Consider the following 17599-nt stretch of genomic DNA (forward strand, 5'->3'; position numbering starts at 1 on the left):
CAAATAAACGCTTAAAAATTCAGCAGTGTCCCAATTTTGGAGGAAAAGTGAACACATAAAAATTGAGAAAATTATCATAAAATTATTTAATCAGCCATTAAAATGAATAAACATGCAAAATCTATTCATGTTGAAGCGCAGGTCCACACGTGCCATTAAGTTAACGTTAGGCTTCAGAGGCAGACAGCACATGAACTCATGAACACACATCTAATAAACATAAAATTAAGAATTCAAAACAAGATTACATTGAAATTTTAAGCTTTTTCATTAACGTCTTATAATTTCTTTAGCATCTAATTTTTCACCCATTTTATTTATTGCCACTGCCTACCTGTTTGGATTTAAGTTCCCCTTCGGCGGTGCTTGTTGACAGACATTTTTATAAAAATCGATCTAAAGACAATTGCCTTTGACAACATTTAATAATGTTTCTAAAAGGCACCAGACAAACATTTTTACAAAAATCGATCGCAAGACAATTGCCTTTGACAACTATTAATAATGTTTTTAAAATGCACTAGACAAACGTCGTCAAAGTGGGCGATCACACGACTCCTGAACACTTTTTCAGGATGTTTTTTCCACGAAGTCAGAAAGTTCGTAAAATTTCTCCCCCATTGTTTTTCCGATTTATGCTGTTGGAATGGTGGCTGCTTCCTCCTCGGTACACGGTCGATTGGTCACCGGCAACGTTCCCTCTAAGCTGCGCGCGTGCGCAATTGCGCACTACTCTCGTCTTCTCTGTGCAGCAGCAATCATATGGCGCGCAGTATTTTTTTTTTTACCCCTTTCCCCATGATGGCGCCGTTTAAGCAGCAGCCAGTGGCAGTAGCTCTGTCCACTCTTATGTTTTTCGTGTTTTACAGCATGTTTTACATGAAAAATTAGAGGGAACATTGACATGCACCTGCTTGTGGCAGGTGTGATACTGGTGTGCCCATAGCGAGCAATGATGATGTCGTGACCGGATGATTCGCCTAAAGATGTTTTGCCGACGGACGTTTGACAGACGGACAGATCGCCGAATGAATGTTCGTTCAAACAGCGTTTAATGATTAAATACAAATACTAGTATTTGTTAGTTTAATGATTAAATACAAATACTAGTACAAATCAAATAATCATTAAACACTGTTTTCAGCTGGATTTGACCGAATTTGAGAGCATTTTGAGCCGTTTGGCAAATGGACGTATATGGTCGTTTTTTTGCCTCCATCGCGACATCATCGCAACATTTTACCGAGGAATTCACTTCCCTGGGCTCGGTTCTAATGTCCAAAGAGCTCCAGTATTTAATCATTAAACGCTGTTTTCGGCTGGATTTGACCGAATTTGAGAGCATTGTGAGCCGTTTGGCGAATGGACGTATATAGACGTTTTTTTGCCTCCATCGCGACATCATCGCAACATTTTCCGAGGAATTCACTTCCCTGGGCTCGGTTCTAATGTCCAAAGAGCTCCAGTATTTGTATTTAATCATTAAATGCTGTTTTAGGATGGATTTGACCTAATTGCTGTCATTTTACGGCTCGGTTCTGCTACATCTGCCCGCCCAAGAGTGCTTATTCCCGGGCTGCCATGCCCGCCCAAGAGTGCTTATTCCTGGGCTGCCATGCCCGCCCAAGAGTGCTTATTCCCGGGCTGCCATTGATGGTAGACTAACATTGATTTTTACTATAAATTGACAACGCCGGCGGCGGGCCGGATTAAAAATACTAACGGGCAGTATATGGCCCGCGGGCCGAGGTTGAAAAACTTGTACACACACGATCCGGGGGCGGGGCGAGCGCGCGAATCCCGTTTCCGCGAAACCTCCGTTCGGCGGAACGTCCATTCGGCGACCTGCCCGTCTGTCAAACGTCCGTCGGCGAAACGTCTTTAGGCGAATCATCCAAGTACCGATGATGTCGCTCACACTGGTACTCAGTGCGCTCAGGGAGGTTGTCTTTCTGCCCAGACCAACAAAAAATTAGAGGGAACATTGGTCGCCGGTCTTTTGGTCACCTGTCTTTTGGTCGCGGTCTTTAGGTCGCCCAGAAGTTTGGTCGTCGTCTTTTGGGTCGCCGGTCTTTTTTGTCGCCGGTCATTTTTGTCGCCGGTCTTTTGGTCACCTGATCGGCTACTGCCATCTACTGTCAATTTATTAAATAGCAGATGGTGTTTTTATTGAAGCAGTCCAATGAACCTTCATTCTCTCTGGGAGATCTTGCAATGTTGAAATACTTTAGATTAGATGGTCATTTTATCAAACAAATAAAAGTATTAGTATACTTTTAGTTAGACAGTATTTAGATCGTTTCAACAGTATCAAACAAATAAAAGTATTAGTATACTTTTAGTTAGACAGTATTTAGATCGTTTCAACAGTATTTAGACTCTAAATATTGTTGAAAATATTTAAATACTGTTGAAACGATCTAAATATCTAATATCAAAATATCAATAAGAGCACTCATTTAACACATCGGCTGCTGCCATTGACTGTCATAGGCGTCCAATGAACCTTCATTCTCTCTGGGAGAACTTGCAATGTTGAAATACTTTAGATCTAACTAAAAGTATACTAATGCTTTTATTTGTTTGATAAAAATGACCATCTAATCTAAAGTATTTCAACATTGCAAGTTCTCCCAGAGAGAATGAAGTTTCATTGGACGCCTACTACAGTCAATGGCAGCAGCCGATGTTTTAAATGAGTGCTCTTATTGATATTTTGATGTTTGATAAAAATTACCATCTAATCTAAAGTATTTCAACATTGCAAGTTCTCCCGGCAGCTTCATTTTGATTTTTTTGTTTTACTATTATTATCGGCTCCGAGCTCAAATCACATTTAGTAGACTCGTGGTCAGCTCCGAGTCACGGCTATTTTTCCCTTTGGCGTCGTTTTCGGCAAGACTTTTGAAACATAAATCAGCCAACTTGTTTTTTTCCAACTCCCGGTTCATGCGTCCCATTATTAGACCGCGAGTTTCGGCCACCATGCTAGGAGCCCCGTCAGTCGTGATGCTAGCTAGCTTTGACCAGTCCAGGTCCAATTTCTCCATGGTTTGGCACACTTTGTCAAAAATATCCTCTCCCGTTGTAGTCCCTTTGAGACTTTGGAGGGCTGCCAGATCCTCGCAAATCTCAAAGTTTGCGCTAACTCCACGAATAAAAATGAGCAGTTGCGCTGTGTCTTGCACGTCCGTGCTTTCATCCAGTGCTAATGAAAAAAAGTCAAATTATTTCGTCTTCTGCTGCAGCTGGGCATATACATTACTCCCGATTTCTTCAACGCGTCTGGTCATTGTACTCACCGACAGACTTACGGCATTAAATGCATCTTTCTTCTCGGGACACACCTCCTCCGCGACAGTATCCATACATTTCTTAACAAACTCTCCGTCAGTGAAAGGCTTACCGCTGCTTGCTATCAATTTAGCAACCCAAAAGCTGGCCCGAACGGATGCCTGGTTCTGCTGAGATAGTAGTCCACTTTTTCGCTTTGAGAGTTTGTCTGCTCGTATTTGGCCTTGCAAGCTATCGTACTTGTCTTTGTGACGGGATTCATAGTGTCGGCAAAGATTGTATTCTTTGAATACCGCCACCGTCTCTTGACAAATGAGACAAACAGCCTTTTCTTTGCATTGAACAAAAAAATAATCGTTTGTCCACTCCAGGTTAAATACCCTGCATTCTGAATCAATTTTTCTCTCACCTAACTTTTTCGCCATTATTCCGTTCTCAAACAGGTTGCAGTTTTTATATGCTTGAATAGTCCGCGATGGTCCCAGGGCTCCGCCCTCACCTGCGATCGTCCAGATGTCTCGGTAACACTGCTCGTGCATGCAACGGTGGACGTGCCCGCCTGCATCAAAGGGAAACACTCTCCCCGCGCGTGTCACCAAAGAAGCAATGCGAAGCCCCGCTTCACTGGGATGATTTGTGGGCTCAGCAGGGGTGCAATGAACCAAACACAAGATTAAAACGTCCCAGTCTTCAAGGCCAAATAGGAAAAAAAATCAGATAGTGTCTCTGGTATTGTTCAGAGGGACGGTCCAAATGTGCCGGCGGGCTGCATCAAAAAAAAAAAAAAAAAAACCATCCGATAGCGTCTCTGGTATTGTTCAGAGGGCCGGTCCAAATGTGCCGGCGGGCCGTATCCGGCCCGCGGGCCGTAGTTTGGTATTTTGGTAGTTTGGTGACCCCTTCATGTTTCAAGTTTTTCTTATGGTTTTCTCACCGGCATTCATCGTTGTGGGCTTGATGTTTTGCTTGGAGGAAGCTGTAGCCGCTACAGCTTCCTCCAAGCAAAACATCAAGCCCACAACGATGAATGCCGGTGAGAAAACCATAAGAAAAACTTGAAACATGAAGAGTTGTTGTCGACTGCGAGTCCGTCAAAGGCACTTGGCCACAGCTTCTTCCACCCATAAGTTTAAGCAGACAGGCGGTCAAAGAAACATGGAGGGTTGTTGTGAGACAGCCAATGAGAGCCTACTAGAGTGTAGGAAAGTGGTCAAGCAAGAAGCAGTGCACCCACGAACATTTCAAAATAAAATAACGGATATAGGAAATGTATTGACGTTTCCGTAACTTGGATCTTTTTTCGTATCTTGAGGCACTCGTTTGCATCTCAAAAGGTTTCCTAACCTGAAAATGTAGAGGTATGACTGAATGTATCTGTTGTGCTGGCATGAAGAGTTGTTGTCGACTGCAAGTCGATCAAAGAAACTCGGCCACAGCTTCTTCCACGCATAAGTTTAAGCAGACAGGCAGTCAAAGAAACATGGATGGTTGTTGTGAGACAGCCAATGAGGGCCCAGTAGAGTGTAGGGCAGTGGTTAAGCAAGAAGCAGTGCATCCACAAAATAACGTATATAGGAAATGTATTGACGTTTCCGTAACTTGGATCTTTTTTTCGTATCTTGAGGCACTCGTTTGCATCTCAAAAAGTTTCGTAAACTGAACATTTAGAGGTATGACTGTATCTGTGTTGTGCTGGCGGCCCAGAGGTTGAGTGCTTTTCGATGGTTCATATTACTGCAACTTTCAAAAAAGAAAGAAAAAGAAAAAAACAAAACGGAATTTAGTTTTATTTCATAATCACAAGTGTACAATCATTTCCTTTCAAAAAGGAAGTGACATAAGCACAACCAGGAACTGTATCCGTAGCGGTATAGTGTTGTTCACCAAGTCTCTGGGTGCAATAATAGCATGGGATACACATCATGCAGGTATCAAGGCTGATATTTTAACGATCATCCGCAAGACCATCGATCAGCGTTAACAACTATTGGGATGTGCTGACATGGTAAAAGCTACGAACACATCAAGAGTACTCGCGTCTAGTCAGTCAGAGCACGTTTAACCAGGTAAGGCGCCCTAGGTAAAATGGTGATGCCCTTAGCTAGCAGTGACAGGCACAAGTGAGTTTTTTGCGTGTTTTATATTCGATTAGACAACTTTATTCATCCCGTATTCGGGAAATTCACTGTCGCTGTAGCAAGAGAGTGAGAACACAGACACAGGTCTCTCTCTCTCTCTCTCTCTCTCTCTCTCTCTCTCTCTCTATATATATATATATATATATATATATATATATATATATATATATATATATATATATATATATATCAGTGGCGGGCGGTGCATTTTCTGGTAGCGCCTTCAACGTATCAATCCAACCCTCAAAAACTATTTTATGGCTATAAAACCTCTACTGCAGCTACAGCTGCAACACATAAAAAATAATCAATAAATTAATGCACAAAAATGGGGGAAAATCCACTTTCTAGCAGCATTTCATGATTAAATACAAATACTGGAGCTTTTCAGACATTAAAACCAGGCCAGGGGGTGATTTTCCCGGGAAAAGACAGCGATGAACGTCAATGGCGTACAGGCAAACATTGCCCGAAAATGGGGTAAAATCCAGCCGAAAACAGCATTTATTGATTAAATACAAATACTGGAGCTTTTTAGACATCAGAACCGGGCCCGGAGTATCATTTCCCCGGTAAAAAGACAGCGATGAACGTCGATACGTCCATACGTGAAATGACAAAAAATGCACTAAAATACTAAAATTAGGTAAAATCCACTTCCTAGCATCATTTATTGATTGAATACAAATACTGGAGCTTTTGAGACATTACAACCAGGCCAGGGGTGTGATTTTTCCCAGGAAAAGACAGCGATGGACGTCAATGGTGAAACGCCAAAAATTAAACTGGGGTAAAATCCACTTCCTAGCAGCATGTTGTGATTAAATACAAACACTGGAGCTTAAATACAAACACTGGAGCTTTTCAGATATCAGAACTTGGCCCACAATTGAAATATTATTTAGGAATATGGCCATATTTTACTCACCAAAAATCCTTTTTACACAATATCCATCCTCCTTTCTTTATTCCTTCTTTCCTATCGCCATCGAAGCCAATGATGAAAGTCGAGCCTGTCCTGTCATATTTCTGGCATAGTCCGTTTTGAAAATGGCTTTAAATCAAAACAACAAAATACTATTTGCTTGTGGAGCTAAGTTAGCACACTGAAAGTGCCGCACACACCATATTCCCGGCTGTAACAGGCTTGGTAGCTTCGGAGTTGACCGCCCTTTCTTAATGATGTCCATTTTTTTTCTGGAAAAGTCCGTTTGGAAAATAGCTTTGTGAGAGAAATCTGCAACAGAATTCATTTGTTTTTGCCACTGTCGGCCATGTGGGTGGAGTTTGCGATCTTTGGCTGCTTCGGCCCGCCTACTAGCCAATCATAGTTTGTGAAAGCAATGACATCTCCCAGCCAGCAAAATGCTAACGCCTATGAAAAATCATTGTGGGGTTGCCAACTCGAAATCTGATTGGTTAAAAGCAACAGTCTAGTTTAATGCAGCAGAGCCCGCAATAACTGATTGTGAAGGCTTTGAGGCAGATCTGATCTGGCAACAAATAATGACTGAAATGTGATTGGTTAAATGCTTCAATATGAAAACACACATATGGAAGCAGTGCAACCAGGGGAAAAGCAATGAAAGGAAGCTAACAGACCCTTTGGAATAATAAGTATTGATGGACAAAATATAATATTATTCAGATATTTCTTAGGCCAGCAGAGAAGGCCTTGAAGGCCCTGACGGCCCGCCACTGATATATATATATATATGTATATTTTTTTAAAAATATTTTATATATATACATTTTATGCAAGATACGCTTTCTTTCTTGAATTACATACATAGACGTCAAAATATCTTTATCTTTTCTCTATTTTGAAAAAAATGACCATATCGCACATTGTCTTGCGCTATGGCGTCATGTCATTATGGCGTTTCGTCATTGTTACCTTGCAGTTTCGTGCATGTCGTCTTGTTATGCGCATATAAGCCGTACCCTCAATTCAGTCATCTTTGTTTTGTCCGACAAAAGTGGGTTGTATGCGACTAAATCCGGTAACCCTAACAGTACCTCCCAAATAAGTGACGGATCCCAGACGTCCCAAAAGCTAAATCAGACGAGACCTGAGAGAAGGATGACGGAAGGGGGTCTTGAGAGCATGATTCCACTACGGATCATTTTAAACGACTCAGAGGGTCCAGAAGCAACGCCATCCTTGCCGCCGGAAGGGACAGGAGCGGTACAGTCTCGCCGGGGGAGAGGCCAGAAGCAGCACGGTCCTTGCCCCCAGGGGGAACTGAAGTGATGCAATTCTCGCTCCCATAGAGAGTCGAAGCGGCGTAGTCCTCACCACTGGAGGGTCCAGAAGGCTCAGCACTTTCCGCCAGGGAGAGCTGAAGCTTACCGCCGAAAGGACTCTGAGTGGTTCAGTCCTCGCCAACTGAGGGGCCAGAAGCGGCACGGTACTCACCGCAGAAAGGAGTCAAAGGTGCTCGGCACTCGCCGCCAGAGCTGCACGGCAGTCGCTGCCGAAGGGAGCTGAAGCGACGCAGTCCTCTCCACCGGAGGGACAGGAAGTGGTTCGGGACTCGCCACCCCAGGGGGGCGTTTCTCGCTGAGTCCATAAGTTGGTTGCGTCCTTCTGTCACGTCATGCGGGCATGCCATCGTCAAAACAGGGGATAGACCCAATCGCATGGAAACTGAGGTTTTAATTAATGAGACTTAGACAAAGTGCATGCAAGAACAGAGAATTCAAAGAGAGAAACTAATGAACAATCAGGACAAATTACACAGGGAAAGATCCAAGACTAAATCAACACAAAACACCCAAAGCACATAAACCTAACAGTACACCAAACACCCAAAGCACATAAACCTAACAGTACACAAAACACAAAAAGCACATAACCCTAACACTATGGCTGAATAGCAACTGGTCTGGGGTGTAGAAACCCCGCAACCCTTACGAGAATGTACGATACGGATTATGAATGAATGAATGTGTTGTGCTTGTGTACTAACTTGATAGTATATTCTGCTTTTGCTATTGTTGATTCATTATTGAACTCTCTTCAGATCTAATGCTTTGTTTTTTATGCATTAAGTTGTAGTTGTTTCCAATATTATATGTCCTACGGTTAACAAAGAGTTCACTTTACAAAGACTCGCTTATGGTAATTGGATGAGACATTAAACAGAATAGTTACTTAAAAGTCTCCAACCAATATGATCTCGCCAAATAGAGAGCAAACAGGTCTTGTTTGATAAGTTTGGTAGATTCATTATTTATAAGCAGAGACGCAAAATACTTTTCTTAATCGGTGCACGTGTTTTTTTAAACAACAATAATAGGCATTACATTCCATCATTTGCTCCTAATATACAGTATTTGTGTCTTGTCTTTGCATCTCCAAGACTCTGCGGTCCGCTGGAAAGACGTACATGGTGTTCTTTGTATTGGTTATCTTCCTGGGGTCTTTCTACCTGGTCAATCTGATTTTGGCCGTTGTTGCCATGGCTTATGAGGAGCAGAACCAGGCAACAATTGCTGAGGCCTGGCAGAAGGAGAGAGAGTTTCAAATGGCCATGGAACATCTTCGTCGGGAGCAAAGAGTATGTATGGACCTAAGTGTCAGGATCGATTTGCATGTAGTACTGACAATGTTGCTACTCTGTGTGTGAAGATGGCGGCAAAAAGACAAGCACAGGATTCTGACTCCATCTTGTCCCGGGAGTTGTCTCCATTCTGTGCAAAGTTAGGAAGCATGAGACGATGCAGCACGAAGAGAAGATCACGTAGGACTTTATCGGAGGAAACGGCAGAAGAAGCTGAAGACAAGCTTGACCCACTAGATGAGCTAAAGGTACCTTACTTGCAAACAAACATCAATTGGTTATTAAGATCATCCTTGATAAGAACATGTTATATCTGTCTCCATAGCCTCCTTTGTCTCCCATGCCAGCCCACCCCCTTCTGGCAACACTTTCCTCTCATCCACTCAGCACTAGGCGAGGAAGCCAGATCAGCATTTTCAGTTCATTTAGGGTGCGCAACAACTCAGAGGCTGACTTCGGGGATGATGAGTACAGCAACCAGGGGGATGCTTTCAGAAGCCGTGCCAGTTCAACTGCAACGCACTGGAAGAGGAGGACGGACAGTGTGAGGAGCCACTGCTCCCAAGTCTTTACACCCAGTCTCACAGTAAATGGGCGGCTCAACTTCTTCCTGGATCACAATGGGGGCACTCCAGTAGGGCCACACAACCTGTGCTCTCTTCCAGGTTATAGTATGGAGCAGATCAAGGAGGACACAGTGAGTGTCCAATCCCTTGAATATCACGGTTAATGTATTGTAGACCAGACATGGACGCGATACTCGAAAAATCGAAAATCGTGAAGTATAGTCACCCCTATTATAACTTCCTTTTTTTTCTTCAGTGCTGAATCCTAGTAGCAAGAGTGGCTTCCACTTACAAGTTTCAGCGTGGATTTTAAAATTTTTATGAACTTAAAAAATAATAATAATAATAATGGAGCGGCCCGGCGGCTGAGTGGTTAGCGCGTCGGCCTCACAGTGGGGGACCTGGGTTCAAATCCAGGTCGGTCCACCTGTTTGAGGAGTTTGCATGTCCTCCCTGGGGCTGTGTGGGTTTTCTCCAGTTACTCTGGTTTCCTCCCACATTCCAAAGACATGCATGGTAGGCTAATTGGACACTCTAAATTGCCCCTAGGTATGAGTGTGAGCGTGAATGGTTGTTTGTCTCCTTGTACCCTGTGATCGATTAGCTGGCCACCAATTCAGGGTGTCCCCCTCTTCGTGCCCGAAGGCAGCGGGGATATAAATGTGTGTAATGTGTATACATACATTTTCCTGTATCCTAATGTATAATATCTGTCCTACAGAAGCCCACCATGGAACGGGAAAATGCTCAAAGGATTCATCTTGAGCCATCCCCAACAGTGACCGAGCAACATCCTGTGTGCAGAAAGAGAGGACTGAGCTCCGTCAGCTTTTTCAGTGATGCCATGGATGGTCAGTATGGAAAAGGTTTTTCGTAATTATCGAACCCCAAAAGTGTAATGAAGAAAATGATTAATGCTATCTTGTTTTGATCTCTCTTTGCAGAGCTGGAGGAGTCAAGACAAAAATGCCACCCCTGTTGGTACACCTTTGCCAAAAAGTACCTGATATGGGACTGCTGCAACTGGTGGCTGAAACTGAAGGAATGGGTGAAGGTCATGGTCATGGATCCTTTTCTCGACCTTGGTATCACCATATGTATCGTCTTGAATACACTCTTCATGGCCCTGGAACACTACCCCATGACTGAGGAGTTTAACTCAATGCTTTCAGTGGGAAATCTGGTGAGTACAGTCATACCACTACTTACAAATGCCTCTAGGTACGACATTTTCAGGTTATGATTTTTTTTATTTGCAAAATAGTGACTCGAGATACGAAAAAGATCCAAGTTACGAAATCCCCCAAAAAGTAAATGCATTTCTTATCCGTTATTTATTCTTTGATCTATCTTGAGCGTTGAGCCATTCCCCCTTCCTCCCTCTTCGTTGCGACGCTCACCGCCACCTCTGGGAAGACGACGTAGCCCGACTGTCGTGCTCCTCCGCGACACGGGAATAGTCTTGCCGCTGTGTCCCCCCCAAAAAGGCGATTTCCCGGTCGTTACCGGTTCAAACCTCCTACCTGAGCTCTCCCGCTGGCCATCACGCAGTGGTCCATTGTAAATAGCCCGACGGGAGCCCAGGCAGGGGTCCATGGTCCATGGAAAAAGTGTCTCGGGACTGTCTTGCGGGGAAATTGTCTCTGAGGTGCCAACATTTTGGCGTACTCATGAATTCCCTAAAGGTGAGCCGGTAGCTTCCCGCTAGGTCCATGGTTGGTCGGATCGTACTGTTACGTCTTGTATGGCATCAAGCGTGGAACGTAGAGTACGACCCAAATGCAGGGAAGCAATCAATGGAGGAGTGTGTGGAGTGCTCTAGCAAAAACTTTAATGACTGAGACAGGAGGTGATTAACGAAAATAAGGACTTGGAAATAAATCAAAAAGCCAAATCTGACGTGAATACATGGGGAAACGAGGAACTTGAAACATGACATGGCAACTTAGCATGACGCAAACAATAGAGACGATCTGTGGTTGGTTGATTAACAAAACCAACCAAAACCCCAACTAACCCTAACAGTTCAATCATTTAGGGCATATTCACACAAGGAAAGTCCGTTGTTCGCTTTTTTTTGGTCTGGAACTAAATACAATTGCTACTTCCGTACAGCTACACACAAAATAACAATTTAATTCCTCTTGTTTATTGTTTTGTCATATTACTATCAAGCACTTTTACAACTATACAGGCCAAGTTACTCTAAATAAACTAGATTTGATTTGTAAGTATTGGCAGAGATTTGTAGAAATAAAATGTTGTCGAATGATAAACGAGTTCCTAATTATTATAAGAAATGTATTCATTCATTTTGTATGCTTCTTAGTAATTAATCAAAATAATATTGCATTTGATGTGCCCGCAGGTGTTCACAGGGATCTTTACTGCAGAGATGATACTAAAGCTGATTGCCATGGACCCGTACTATTATTTCCAACAGGGCTGGAACATTTTTGATGGCATCATTGTTTGCCTTAGTCTGATGGAGCTTGGGCTCTCCAATGTTGAGGGGCTATCTGTTCTTCGCTCCTTCAGACTGGTAATTTTTTGGGACTACCGCAACTTTGTTCTGTAATAAACTATTAACATTCCATTTTTTTTCAATAACTTTTTACACTAAAAAGGTGCTGTAAATTCATTTTGATGAATTTCTTTTAAATACATAAAATCTGTTTGAAAATCAGTGCTAAAAACATTGACACAAGCTGAGAACAAATGTGTACAGAATCTCTGAGTTACAGGCAGAAACTTTTATTTAGATTTTTGCCAGGTTGTTTTTGGCATGTATAAAACTTAACATGTTGTCTTCCCAAGCCTAGTATCATCACAGCTTTCTGGGCCGCTCTTACCACTATACAAGTCAGTTAGTTTTCCATTTTAGAAAGTATACGTTTAACCTGCACATTTTCTGGATTCCCACAATGCACTAAACCAGCAGTCCCTAACCACCGATCCGCGAGCCACCTGGTGGCAGGCTGTCAAAAAAAATTATTAACATTTTAAACCACACAGTCCCTCGTGCGCTTTTCACACGACAAATAAGTGTTGGAGTTTGAAACAACAAAATGACTGCCGAGTTGTTTTTGTTTATATTCCAACCTATATTTTCCTTTAGATGAGACATTCACTAACTCATATTTCTGCCAAGACTCCTCTCCACTTTTTTCTTTTAATATCATGTGTTCCCCGCCTGTCTGGCTGGGGCCACCCACTTTTGTCTTAAATTGTTGTGCTTATTTTATGCCCCAACACACACAATTATTGGAACAGTTGGTATGCTCTGCTTGCAAAATGATGCACTGCCGTTACTCTCTACGTTGCCATAAAAAAATCCACGTGAAGTTGGATAAAGACTGCAAAATGGTGAATAAGAAAATGAATTATAGTAGAGATGGAAATTCACGTTTTAAAATGGGCGACACAAGATGGTCAGACAAAAACTAATGCGGTGGTTCTTAACCTTGTTGGAGCTACCGAACCCCACCAGTTTCCTGTGCGCATTCACCGAACTCTACTTTAGTGTATAATAAAATATGATGTTTTTTTCAAATTCAAGATACCATATTTTCACACCTATAAAACGCACCGTGTGATAGGGCGCAGTCTTATTTGCGGTTATATTTTCTCTTTTTGTCAATACATTGGGCGCTTCCTCGGAAAAGGCGCTAGCATGACACTAGGTTAACATATGTTATGCTAGCCGCTGGCGTAGCTATGTTATGCTAGCTGCTAGCGTATGTTAGGCTAGCCACTAGCATGTTATTTTAAAGACAGCACGAGCAAAACTAAGTTTGATAGTAATGCTTTATTGATGTAAAAGGTACACTCTGATATAAAGAGTTTGGCGTTTAACATGCTAGGCTCTGTCAGTCAGAGTTGTGTATTCCGGGAACTTGATTCCAGCTTTGGCGAAAGCTTGAACAATAGTGCTGGCCGACACTTGAGCCCAGTCATCCACAATCCATTGTAACTCGCGACATGCATCACTCCCAAGCCTTTCATTCTCCTCGCTGTTATATCGGCATCGACAATTCATTCCAAATCGTCACATAACTCGTGCGACGCTGCCTGCCCGAACTACTATGTTGGCCATCCGTTAACAATCCGTTAGCATAGCTGTTAAATTGTGTTTTATCCATGGATTCTGTCCATTTTCCAAGCGTTCACACCTGCATTCTGTTGTCATTCACGTCAGGCATTTCCTCTTTATAGCTCTAATATGCTGTTTCTTTGAGTATTGAGAGTGTTTTTTAGGGTTAAAAGCGCTGCAAGCACACGGAAGTCAAATGCCTTGCCACTCCCTTGGGATGTTTTAAACGGATTTACCGTAACGCTTTGAATGCGCGGGGAGGCTATTTTTAGGGTGAATGTCTGCTGGGTTGATCGCAATAAGTAGCGTGCCGGCAAGAAATAAAACCAGTCACTCAAACGGTCAGGGCCATACAAAAATTGAATTTCGTGCACAGAGAAGGCGCTTCGACCGATTGGGCGCATCGACCATTTTAGAGAAAATTTTAGACTTTTAAGTGCAAGTGCACCCCATAGGTGTGAAAATACGGTGTAGAAATTTGTCGCAGCACTGAATGGCCAAGCAATATGTCATGTGATCATCTGCAGCCAATGAAAGTCAAGCGGGCCATGTTATCGTGAATAGACATGATGAGTCGATGATTCTTGACCTCCGCAGCAGAGGCTCCATCGATCCCCTGAGAACGACTCACCGAACCCCTAGACTAATATGTATTGATTATTTCTAAATTGATAAAATACTCTTAACATTCTGCTGGACTGACAGAAATATCCTGTGTTCTCCTTCAGAATTCTATTCTGGCTCGAATAATTCAAACACAAATACAATTGGGTTGACAGAAGAAACATGCAAACCACATTAGCATCAACTCTAGCAAGTATGATTTACAGTCAGCATGGGCACGCTGACAGAATCACAGCACTTATTGTTTAAATGTGTCTTCACTTTTGCCCAATCCAACAAGTTTTCAATTTTTGCTTTGAATTTACAGCACTTTTAAAGAATATCAGTATTTTACTGATCTTTGTTCAGCCACCACCAATAGGAGGTTACAACATTTTGATTTTATGTTTCTCCACCTTGATCTCTTTATCAGTTACGTGTCTTCAAGCTGGCCAAGTCTTGGCCGACCCTCAACACTCTAATAAAAATCATTGGCAACTCAGTTGGTGCTCTGGGAAACTTAACACTGGTGTTGGCCATCATCGTCTTCATCTTCGCTGTAGTGGGCATGCAGTTATTTGGCAAGAACTACCAGGACTGTGTGTGCAAGATCTCTCATGACTGTCAGCTTCCACGTTGGCACATGAAGGACTTCTTTCACTCCTTCCTGATTGTGTTCAGGGTGCTGTGTGGAGAGTGGATTGAGACCATGTGGGATTGTATGGAAGTAGCAGGGCAACCCCTCTGCATCCTTGTGTTCATGCTGGTCATGGTCATTGGAAACTTGGTGGTGAGTCCATCCATGTCGTTTTCTGACTATCAAATCATCCATGTACTGCTAACCCATCTGTACTGATCACTGTTCGATCACAGGACTGGCCCCTAATACCTAAAAATAGGCATTCACAATTGAAAATTTAGACTTTCATGAATGTTTTTTTATTTTTTATGGTGAAAGTAGCTGGCCTAGTGTTCAAGTGATTTGCGCGTCGACCTCACAGTTCTGTGATTGAAGGTTTGATCCCTGGTGGTTCCTCACTTATGGAGTTTGCATGTTCTCCCCCTGAATGGGAATCATTCATGGTTAGTGGGCAGACTATGGCTGTCAGAATCTGATGTAATTTTTCTGAAATTTTTTCAGATTATAAATGACGCAAAAGCGCTAAACATGCATTTTCTTTTGTAAAGGTGCACAAAATTTAATAGTGGGAGTTGAAATTTCATCTCATCTCATCTCGTTTTCTGAACCGCTTTATCCTCATTAGGGCTGTGGAGGGTGCTGGAGCCTATCCCAGCTGTCTCCTGGCAGGAGACAGACAATCATGCACACTCACACCCATACCTAGGGGCAATTTAGAGTGTCCAATCAGCCTACCATGCATGTTTTTGGAATGTGGGAGGAAACCAGAGTACCCAGAGGAAACCCACACATGAGAACATGCAAACTCTATACAGGGGATGTGACCTGGATTTGAACCCAGGACCCCAGAGCTGTGAGGCTGACACACTAACCACTCGCACCACCAGGCCACCCTGGGAGTGGAAATATATTTCAATAATTTTCAAATATTAATTTTTATAGCTCAAGTTAAAATTAATTATTTTTTTGTGGCCAAAATTAAAATTGGGGCAGCCTGGCGTTTGAGTGGCTAGCACTTCGGCCTCATAGCTCCGGGGCTCGCCACCGATACAGGGTGTCTCCTGCCTCCGGCCCAGAGTCAGCTGGGATAGGCTCCAGTCAGAAGTTGGGATTGAAACCTTTTAACTCAAAAATGTGAGGCCATCTCACTAACCACTCAGTCACAGGGAGCCTGCACAAAAAGCCATGTCATCCCAAATTAATCTGCTTTGTGATCAATTATTCTAAGTTTACAATGTTTGTGCTTCAAAATTCATTACAATTTTCAATTGACGTACAATGTCACACATGATGCAAAAAAGGAATTTTAAGAACAAATAAATTTAAATACATTGTTTTTCGAGAAATCTGTAGCTAAATAGGTATTTATTTACAGTAAATATTATGTCCCACTACGGTACAATAAATGAACATCTGTCTGCTATGCTATGAATAATTTGACAAAATTACACCAGCTCAAAACACAAGCAATTGAAATTGTATTTTTTTCACCTGTATGCACTTGTAGATTGTACTAGTTATTCTATTACCTTGTTAGGGCATAGACGTTATGACTACCACAGTATGCCTTGTCTCGGGTACAGAATAGTCTTCTGCACATGAATCGCTGGAAAGCTGTTTATCCAAGAGATTATCCAGGGTGATTAAGGGGCAATGAAGTCAAAGGTCATTCATCACTAATCAACTGCTCATGCTCCCCATCTTTGACTGTCTAAAGATGATCCTTTTGCACCAACTGTGCACATCACATATGCACACATGCACGTGTACATACAGTGCAGTGTGTTTTTCCTGCTGATGCTCTCTAAGCTTGTAGACAAATTACCTGGAAGTTGAATGAAATTGAGTTTAGAATAACTGAAAGCACAGCTTTTGTGTAGAATATTCTATATTGACAGATTTAAGTAGGCATGGCAAAGTTAACGTTTTCACACATGATTCAAAAAGTATGTGATAGTTGGCTCATTCATAAAGCATAAAAGGTTGCTGTACAATAGTTCTTGAATAATTAATTAGCGTCTAGGTACTTACTCTCTAAGTAAATCTAAATATGAATGTATGAGAAGAAATCGCTATCACCCTTGAGGCTCACAAAAATATTTTATTGTGTTTCCATAGGTACTGAATCTTTTCCTTGCCCTGCTGCTCAGTTCATTCAGCTCTGACAACCTCTCAGCTCCAGATGAGGATGGTGATTTGAATAATATCCAACTTGCTATCGCTCGCATCCATACTGGTCTTTCTTGGCTTGTCACAAGTATGATCCACCTATTCAACCACACTTTGAACTGCAGACGGAAGAAAGCCCAAGATAACTGTAAGGGCCTCAAGATTGTTGGGAATCACCTGGAAAGTAACGGTGGAATTCACAAACTTGATGGAGAGAAGTACATCGTACCAGAAGAGGACAGCTACATGACGAACCCAAACTTGACAATTATTGTTCCAATCGCACCTGGAGAATCGGATGTGGAGTTAATGGAGGAGGAGGAAATGTCTGATTCATCAGAAGATTCAAACCAGAAAGTAAGTCTGACACAGTTTGTCTTCTGTTTATGACGCAACATACCTCAGGTTTAACACCAAACACATTGCATTGTCTCATCTCATCTCATTTTCTGAACCGACTTATCTTCATTAGGGTTGCGGGGGGTGCTGGAGCCAATCCCAGCTGTCTCCGGGGCAGAGGCGGGGGACAC

The 17599-nt window shown here is 42.5% G+C and overlaps 1 protein-coding gene across 1 annotated transcript in view; it reads left to right on the top strand.

Annotated features, from left to right (window-relative positions):
• LOC144086196 (sodium channel protein type 2 subunit alpha-like) overlaps positions 1-17599 on the top strand; it is an 86916-nt gene that overhangs the window by 35965 nt on the left and 33352 nt on the right. The window contains 8 exon segments of the mRNA XM_077616040.1: positions 8798-8995; positions 9067-9246; positions 9324-9695; positions 10286-10415; positions 10509-10747; positions 11933-12106; positions 14694-15050; positions 17019-17426. Of these exon segments, the coding sequence (XP_077472166.1) occupies positions 8798-8995; positions 9067-9246; positions 9324-9695; positions 10286-10415; positions 10509-10747; positions 11933-12106; positions 14694-15050; positions 17019-17426 (2058 nt within the window).

The sequence above is a fragment of the Stigmatopora argus genome, chromosome 12 (genome assembly GCF_051989625.1).
Source record: "Stigmatopora argus isolate UIUO_Sarg chromosome 12, RoL_Sarg_1.0, whole genome shotgun sequence".
Taxonomy (NCBI): Eukaryota; Metazoa; Chordata; class Actinopteri; order Syngnathiformes; family Syngnathidae; genus Stigmatopora; species Stigmatopora argus.